The sequence below is a fragment of the Gossypium hirsutum genome, chromosome A03, assembly GCF_007990345.1.
Source record: "Gossypium hirsutum isolate 1008001.06 chromosome A03, Gossypium_hirsutum_v2.1, whole genome shotgun sequence".
Classification (NCBI taxonomy): Eukaryota; Viridiplantae; Streptophyta; class Magnoliopsida; order Malvales; family Malvaceae; genus Gossypium; species Gossypium hirsutum.
In genome coordinates, this window is record NC_053426.1 from 15,114,172 (window position 1) to 15,123,323 (window position 9,152).

The 9,152-nt window shown below is 37.4% G+C and overlaps 1 protein-coding gene across 1 annotated transcript; it reads right to left on the bottom strand.

The window, feature by feature from the left end:
• Nucleotides 1-2,765: 2,765 nt before the first annotated feature.
• LOC107947333 (peptide methionine sulfoxide reductase A1) lies at nucleotides 2,766-4,005 on the bottom strand. The gene is made up of 2 exons (XM_016881972.2): nucleotides 3,286-4,005; nucleotides 2,766-3,205 (listed from the first exon to the last, which is right to left on the bottom strand). Exons 1-2 carry the CDS (start codon nucleotides 3,799-3,801, stop codon nucleotides 2,954-2,956), a joined length of 768 nt encoding a protein of 255 aa, XP_016737461.1. The 5' UTR covers nucleotides 3,802-4,005; the 3' UTR covers nucleotides 2,766-2,953.
• Between the last annotated feature and the right edge of the window lie 5,147 nt (nucleotides 4,006-9,152).

Below are 9,152 nucleotides of genomic sequence, written 5' to 3' on the forward strand. Positions count from 1 at the left end.
TAGGGACTTATATCAACCCAAATAAAACGTTAATTCATAAATTCAACATGAATTTTACCATTTTTACAAATCGATCCTTAAATGCAAATTTCACCAAAAATCACTTTAAAAAAACTTGATTACTTTAAAACAAAGATTCATAATATATCAAGAATCATTCAAGAACATCCATGAAATAACCCTCAAGCTTTAACAGTTTTACAAATTAATCCCTGGGCTAACTAGATTAAGCTAAAACCAACTTAAAAACATAAAAATCATTAAAAATGGGGTTTTAAAACTCACCATGCAATCTTACTATGTTGGCCGAACCTAACTTCCTCTTTAATGGCTAATTTTAGGTTTTGAAACAAAGATGAATAAGATGTCATCTTTCTATTATCTTTTGTTTACTTATTTTTCATTTTATTTACCTATTTACTAAATTAACCTTTATAATTCATTTAAACTACCATAAAACCTATCCATCATAATCCACTATCTTAATTATGGTATAATTACCTTATAAGTCCATTAGTTTTCTTTTCCATAGCCATTTAACCCTTTTTAACTAATAGTATTCAACTTTTACAATTTAGTCCTTTTTACTTAATTAATTATACAAACATCGAAATTTCTTACCGAAATTTTAATAATACCTTACTAACATCCCATATACATTAAAATAATATTAAAATACTAATTTACTCATTCAATTTGTGGTCTCGAAACTACTGTTTCGATTTCACTGAAAATGGGTTGCTACAAATTTTCACAAGAATTTTCAAGAAAACTTTGAAGGAAGTATGACCTTTGGTGATCATAAAAAATGCAAGATTCTTGAAAAGGTGTATTAAATGTTGAAGGCATGCATCAATTGTAAAATGTATTTCTTGTAAAAGGCTAAAAGGTAAACCTTATAAGCATTAGTCAACTTCGTGATCAAGGGATGCATGTAAACTTCATGAAGGATAAATTCTTGGTGTCCAACAAGAAAAATGAGAAAATTATAAAGGTGCCAAAATATTCGGTAATTGCTACAAATTGATTGAACCATTAACATGCAACCGTGGAAGTTCTCCCAATCTCGAGCTATTCATGAGAGACTAGGCCATGTTCACTTCAAAGGTATACTATATTTAGTGAGATACAATGTTGTAAGAGGATCGCCAAAGCTAAAGTGTATGGAAACTCCATGAATGACAAGTAACAACATAAGCCATATCACTAGTTGCAACTGGTATAAACATCTAGACTTTTAGAATCCTTGCATATGGATTTGATAGGACTTATGCAAATTCATAGTGTAGATCGAAAGAAGCATTTCACTGTGTGTGCGTGCATATGTGGACTTATGCAAATTGAGAGTTTGGATTGAAAGAAGTATGTCTTTGTGTGTGTGCGCGCGTGATTACTCGAGGTACACTTGGGCAAGGTTTCTAAAGAAGAAATTTGAGACTTTTGAAGCCTTTACAAGTTGTGCAAAAAGTAGATGAACAAGAATAACTATATTCTTGGGAAAAACATTAGGATTAAAAGTGAACATGGAAAGGAAATTGAGAATGAAAAGTTCTCAGATTTATGTGGCAATAAAGGGACTCAACACAAGTCTTCTGCACCAACGACTCCTCAATAGAACAATCTGGTTGAAAGGAGGAATTGAACCATTTAAGATCTAGTCAGAATAACGTCAAATTCCAAAAAAGTTCCGTAAAAATGTGGCTAGAGGTTGTAAACACATAGCTCATGTGATCAATAGAGTTCTATTGATGCCCAAGACAAGGATGATCACTTTTGCTAAATGGGTAATGGTTGTTCGCAAAAGTCAATGTGTGACATTGTAACACTACGTTAGGATGTCATGATGTTAGCCACTATTTCTATGATTTATTAACGACCAAAGTGATCTCACAATGTTGTGTAAATGATGTCACGATGTTGGGCACTATTTCATTGATTCATTAGCAACCAAGGTGCAATGTCACAACATTGGTCTCGAAATAATGTCAAGAGACAAGTTATTTAACTTTTTTTTTGTTGCCTATATAAAAGAACTCATTTGTTTATCCATTTACTACTTAATTTGTTCTTACGACTTTTTGTATCTAAAAGGGGAAACTAAAAGCCTTAAAAAACGCATTTCATACCTCATGTCTTAATTCCAATCTTCTTAATTTTTTACTTCCACCATTCTTTTTCTAACACTAAAAAATTTCACTTTATATTTAACCTCTAATGTTTGATCTTGATTCCGTTCTTGCTAATGCTTATATAGAACCCTAAGTAATTAAGTGTAATTTTCTTTCCGTTTTTAGGAGTTGCCTTTTAAAGTGACTTATTAAATGTGCTCGTTACAGTGTTACCTTTTTGGTTAATTTCACCCTTATGGATTTCAATAAAATTTTATTATACCAAAAGAACTCATCATAATTGAGTTTATAAAATATCATAAATTCCAAAACTTCAAAACTTTGTAATTTTCGAATTAACTCGCACAGACAATCCTGTTTACTCATGCACTAGAAAGCTAAAAAGCAGCTCTTTGAGTCAGAAGAAAACAATTCAACAGAAAAAGAATCCCATCCAAAAGTCCATTCCAAGTTGGCTCATATTTCTGCCTTTGAGAACAACAACTCTAGCATATTGAAGGTGGATTACCTAAGATTGGTGTTGCTTCGACAATAAACATTGGTTGGGTTTGACCACCAAGTATTCTCAATGGAGCTCATTTCAGTACTAATACATAATCGCAAATTGAAGTTAAACATGAAATCCTATAACATCAATTAACAAAATATAGATACTGGATTGGGGACTGTAAATAATTACAAATCCATGTTCACTACATACATAAATAAGCAGGCACTCATTCCAATTTCAATAAGAAAAATAGGATGTAATATGCTAGTGACAGGCAAAAGCAGAAAACTGTAAACAATCATAAGCTAAAAACTACATATAGAGTAATGGGAACTTAGCCGTAGCATCGGATAGGATCATTGCACCCTTTCTCAGCAGATTGTTTAAAACCGAATCGACCTCCTTTGGCAAGGTACTGCTGGTGATATTCCTCTGCTCGATAGAACTTCTTGGCAGGCAGAATCTCGGAAACAATCTTTCGGTTCAAGAGTTTCTGTTGTTTTTCCATGGACTCCCGCGCTACCATCTCCTGCTCCGGTGTGTAGAAGTATATACCAGATCTATACTGTGTTCCCACATCATTCCCCTGCCAAATGATTAACCATTAATAATTAACCATTAAAAAACCCCAATTATTTTTTGCTATCATAAGAACTAAGAATCCACCTGGCGGTTGAGGGTAGTAGGATCATGGCGAGCCCAGAATACATCAAGCAAAGTGTCAAAGCTACACTCTTTAGGGTCATACTGAACCCTCACAACTTCATTATGGTTGGTGGACCCCGTACACACGTCTTCATAGCTAGGATTATGCATAAACCCTTGGCTATACCCCACCTCCGTTTTGGTCACCCCTGGAACTCTCTGGAAGGCCAATTCAACACCCCAAAAGCAACCCGCACCGAACTGAGCAAACTGTTGACCAGGAGCAGGGACGTCGTCGTCTGGACCCTGAGCGATGGAGGAACCCTCCATGGACGGGGCTGGCTTGTTGTTGGCTCCGAAGCCTAGATTTTTAAGGATGTTCATGGGGCGTGTGTGAAGGGAAATGGATCGTCTGGTTTGAGGGAAAGGGAGAGAGATAGGAGAGAAAGAGTGGGGAAGCTTGGGAGAATGAGAAAAAAAAGGTTTAGCGACCAGAGAAGAAGAGGAAGAAGTAGTAACCGCAAGGCTTCGAAGCATTTTTAAGGGTATTTGAGAACAACAACAATGGTGATGCTATTATTTCACTATTTTATTTTGGGATTCTCCCTTATTTTCCCATTTTTTGTAAAGGGTATTATTATTTTCTGCCACAAACCAAAATGAGTTGTTTTTTAAAAGAAAATTAACAAGTCAACTAAAGTATAAGACAAGATTATTATTAGGTGTAATTTGGAAGAGCCTGGAACAAGAGAGGAGATTGGGTGTCTGGTAATAAACCAGAACAACGTGTCGCGAGTGCCACCACACTCACACGGCCCGTTTCATTGGGTTTTCATCTCATAACTACACGCATAATGTCTTGGGCCCAAACAACTTGTGCCAACCTTCTTCCACTTCCATCATACTTAGTTTGCATACAAGGCTAATTAATTAATTATGATGCATTCGGATGAATTTATTTATTTAAAAAAAAATATAATATATAATATAAAATAGTTTTTTATACAATATTAAAAATAAGAGATAAAAGTAATAGGGTTCTTTGTTAAACAAATGTGATAATATTGATGTTTTTTTTATGATGTTTTATAATTATCTGAAACAATTAAACATATTAGAAGAGAAGAAGTTAGAAACAAAGAATAATATAGTAACATGGAAAATTAAGCTAAAATTGTATTAGCATTTCTAATGAAATCTTCCATGAGTTTACATGGATAGATATCTCAAAACCCCTTCGGAAGGTGGTTTGCTTGGTAGGGAGTGAAGAGAAAGAGATTGTCTGTGCTATTAAATACGAACAGCTTCCAGTTTTATATTAAATATGAACAGCTTCCGGTTTTATGTTACATTTGTGGGATTGTTGGGCACACAACAAAAAAATGTGTTAAACAAGCCGAAGGTATGGATCAGGGAGAGAATAGACTCCAGTACGGTAATTGGCTCAGGGTGCAACTGAATGGAAATGGACAGAATCGAGGAAACTGGAGGAATGGAGTGGAAATAATTGAGAGTAAGGTGGAAGCTAACACTGAGACAAATGAAGGAAAGAAACGAAGTGGGGATGAGTCAGAACTTATGGGCCTTAAAGAGAAAGAGAAAATTAAGGTTGGTGAGGAGGACTCAGAATCGGGATCAACCATAGAGAAACGCCATACAAGACTCATGCGTGATGGAGAAGGAAGAAACAGGGGTAAAAGAGAAAGAATAAGGGGAGGAAATGGGGAGAATGTGGATGAAAGTCCAGCTAAAGTTGTTCGAAGAAAACTTATGGATTTTATCTCACCTGGTAAGGCGGTGGTTGGCGACCAGCCCCGCCAAGAGCCATGGAACTCTTATGTTGGAACTGTCGTGGGCTTGGAAACCCTGCGACAGTTCGGGACCTTAAGCAACTTCTCGTTGCTAATGATCTAGATGTTATTTTTCTATGTGAAACTAAACTGCGTTCTAACAAAATTGCTCCGGTGCGGGATCAATGTCGCTTAGACGGATGCTTGGTTGTCAACTTTGTTGGGAAGAGTAGGGGTCTCGCGATGTTAAGGAAAGATGGGATCAAAGTTGATATTCAGAATTATTCGTGACACTATATAGACTCGGTGATTCAACTGGAGGACTAGAGATCGTTTAGGTTTACGGGGTTCCATGTGCGTGTGGACCCGAACCAGAGAAATGACTCATGGAATATGCTTAAAAGAGAGGGGGGTACGGGATGAAATTTGGATTGTTGGTGAGGATTTCAACGCCATTGTTAACGAATTTAAAAAGGAGGGTGGGCGGAGGAAGTCTAAGGCTTTAATGGATGATTTTTGCAACGTCATTGAGGAGCTTTCCTTGGTTGATATAAAGACAGTCAAGTGTTGGTATACTTGGGTGAATAATCGTGAAAGGTCAACTATGGTCAGGGGTTGGTATACTTGGTTGATATAAACAGGTCACTGCAATTCTAAATGGGCTTTCTCTTAAATATGAGGCAGTTGTAACTATCATCACATCAAGCCAAGTCTTGTATGGTGTTCAGGCAATTACAACCATGCTTCTGGATGCTGAAACAAGTTTTACAAGCTACAATAGTTTATGTGTCCAGTTCAGCTAATATGGTTACAAATCGTCCAGTTGACTCCATTGATAGTTCTCAGCAACCATCGTGTCGTCCCAACTCAACACCTGCACAAAGTCGTGGACGTGGCCATTCATCTAGCTCGCGTATTCAATGTTAATTATGTGGGAAGACCTGTAACACCCCAAACCCAGCCTGAACGTTATGGCCGGATCGGTCGATGTCACATGGTAGTGTGTTTGAAAACCGTAACTTTGCTTAAAACAATTTTCGTTTAGAAACTTTTTATTATTACTTATTAATTCTAAAATCGTGTTATTTATTCAGTCAAAAGTTTTTAAAACGTTTATTCAATGCGGAAGATTTTAAAACGGTTTACGTATTTGTGAGTATTTTGTTAAAATGTTTGTTTCTTTTGAAAACCCGAGTTTCCTTGATTCTAGCACTTATAAACCATAACCAATAAGAAATCCCAAACTAAAATAAAAATCCATAAAGGTCATATTTACAATAAAATACCCAAATAAAATTTAAAATCATAAATAAGTACGAAATAGTATAAAAGGGGTCGTGTGGCCACCATCGAGTCCTCCGCTGCACCGATCCGTTAGGTTTGGGGATTACTTGTACAGATTAAATCGAAGGGGTGAGTTTAAGTAACTCAGTGTGTAATCCCCATATAAACAAACAGACAGTATACACATGATCACAGTTTGGGCCTAAGCCCTTTCCATAACCGTATCAGTTTCAGTTTGGCCTTAGCCCATCTCAGTACAGAATCAGTCATGTAGTTGGGCCTTAGCCCATCAATGTATCAATAGTAGTAACAGATATGCAATCACAAAATCCTACCCAGCCAGCCTCTACACACCATCTCCGTCCAACCCTACACTCCATGTGGGGATATAATTAACCCACCCATCCCTATACTCCAAGAAGAAATGAGTGCGGCACTAGATAGTAATTTGCAGTTGAGCTGCCAATAAATTAGGCTCGAGGCCTTTCAGTACACTTCCTCTGAACAAAATCAACCCCCAACCCAACCCAATGCAATGCAATATATAGTTATGACATGCTATAACATGGTAACAATACGTACAATATCAATTCAGTGAAATATCATCAAGCTCGATAACATGTATACATATAAATAAGTCATACAGTCATTTAATTCAATTAGGGGTCTAAGTAAGCTTACCGACCCTACAGTAGGTTCACATTCGTCTTAGGGGACCCGTGTAACCTTGGCAACAAAGCAGTGAAAATGGGCTCACACACCTATGTTGTTTGCCCGTGTGGCCCAAACAGCCTAATTTGGCCTTGGCCGTGTGGATCATATGGCCTGGTCCAGAATCCCACACACCCGTGTGGCCCACACGGTCCAAATCGGTCGAGCTTGTGTGTTGTACATGGCCTACCTGGCCATCAATTGGCTGTGTCTGGTGCACACGACCTGGCCTCATCGATCACACGCCCGTGTTAGGGCACACGTCCTACCACACAGGCGACCACATGCTCGTGTGGCGTCGACAGTGAGGTTTTCGGCTTTTATTGAAACCTCATTTTCTATGCAATCGAGTACACACCTGGTTTTGATTCGAAGCTAAAGCCACCATGAGCACTCCAGAACCTATTATTGACCAACATTTCACTCAATTAGTCCAAAACACTCGAATTAAACTTAACCCTAAAATGAAAAAGTTCTCTTCCAAGCGAAAAAACCCTTACCTTACGAACTATAGATGTTTCTCTCTATAACTCAGCACTAGCACAGCCCTTCACACTCGATTTTCGGTTGTCAACACAGTTAAACAAAGGTTCCCCAATTAATAACTTAAAAACCAAAATTTTAAAGCACATTATCACTTACCGATCGAGTGTGACCCTATGTTACACAATATGACGAATTGAAAACAAAGTTAAAAAGAGAAAGGAAGGAAAAAGGTGGATTCAGCAAGAGGGAGGGTAAAATTCGGTAGCAAAGGAAAAATGGAGAGGGAAACGGCAGAGACTTTTTGCAGGAGAGAAGAAAAATAACTGGGTAACTCCCAAATCCCCTATTTTGCTCCTACTAAACCATATCCGTTTCAACTATTTCAGCATTCCAGTCCATCTCAAACACCTACACAACATTAATAGCAAAAATAATGCCCAAGTACAAACTTTAACACAAGACCTCCCTCACACCAACACTCCACTTAACCACCAGACCACTAGGCCCATTCTGACATTATTTTACAAACAACAACACTCCACTTAACCACCAGACCGATAGGCCCATTCTGACATTATTTTACAAACAACTCTACTTAAACCCTTTAAACAAGGCTAAGGCTTCAATCATTAAAAATTTCAAAATTTTCCCAAGTCGAGGCTTGAACTTGTGGCCTTACACATACACCCAGAACATTTAACCACTGAACCAGATACACAGTTGTGTTAAATAATAATAAAAACATAAACAAGTATTTTTGGGGCGTTACAAGACCAGTTATCCTGTAGATTGTTGCTAGTATCGGTTTGATACAAGCTATAAAAGTCAAACATATAGGCCTCCTCCACAAGCCAACATGTGTATGTTTGGTAATGGGGTTCTAATTTCTCCTTGGCTGCCATAGTCTAGCTCATCTATATCTCCTTTTTCTCCTGTATTAAACTCTCAAGGCAATTGGGTTTTCCCTCCTCCAACACATCAGAATTGGACAAATCCATTCCATTCATCAACACAACCTATGAATGTTCCTGCAGAACCCTCTAACTCTCAAGCATATATGGTAACTCCTGACATTGTAGAAGACAATGCTTGGTATTTGGATTCTGGTTCTACTCATCATCTTACTCATTTTGTTGTCTCAATGAGTGAAAGCACTTCATATAGTGGCTCAGGTATGGTCTATGTGGGTGATGGTGCTGCCCTACCCACTATTCGTACTGGTCAATCATCCTTACTCATTTGCTTTCTCATAGTATACATGTAATCTCTCTTATTTTTACCTAACATCACTAAAAACTTGACGCCCTGTCTAAATTTACAAAGGACAAATAGGTTTTGTTTGAGTTCTTTTCAAACAAGTTTCAAGTTCAGACTTAAGAATGAGAGAAGTGTTGCTGCAAGGGTCAATTCATAATGGCCTTTACAAGTTGAATCTACTCAATGCCTCTAAGCCTTTGATAACTGATAAATCAGCTCAGTGTTTTACTGTTGAATGTATGACACTTTAGACTAGGCCACCCTTATTTGGCTACATTAAAGAAAGCCTTGCATCATTGTAATGTGTCATTTTCTGATAATAAAATTGTTGTTTGTGTATCTTGTCATTCAGGAAAAGAG

Coding starts and splice junctions, on each gene's coding strand:
- LOC107947333 (XM_016881972.2), bottom strand. CDS start 3,801: ATGCTTCGAAGCCTTGCGGTTACTACTTCTTCCTCTTCTTCTCTGGTC. Junction 3,206..3,285: donor CTACTACCCTCAACCGCCAG/GTGGATTCTTAG, acceptor ATCATTTGGCAG/GGGAATGATGTGGGAACACA.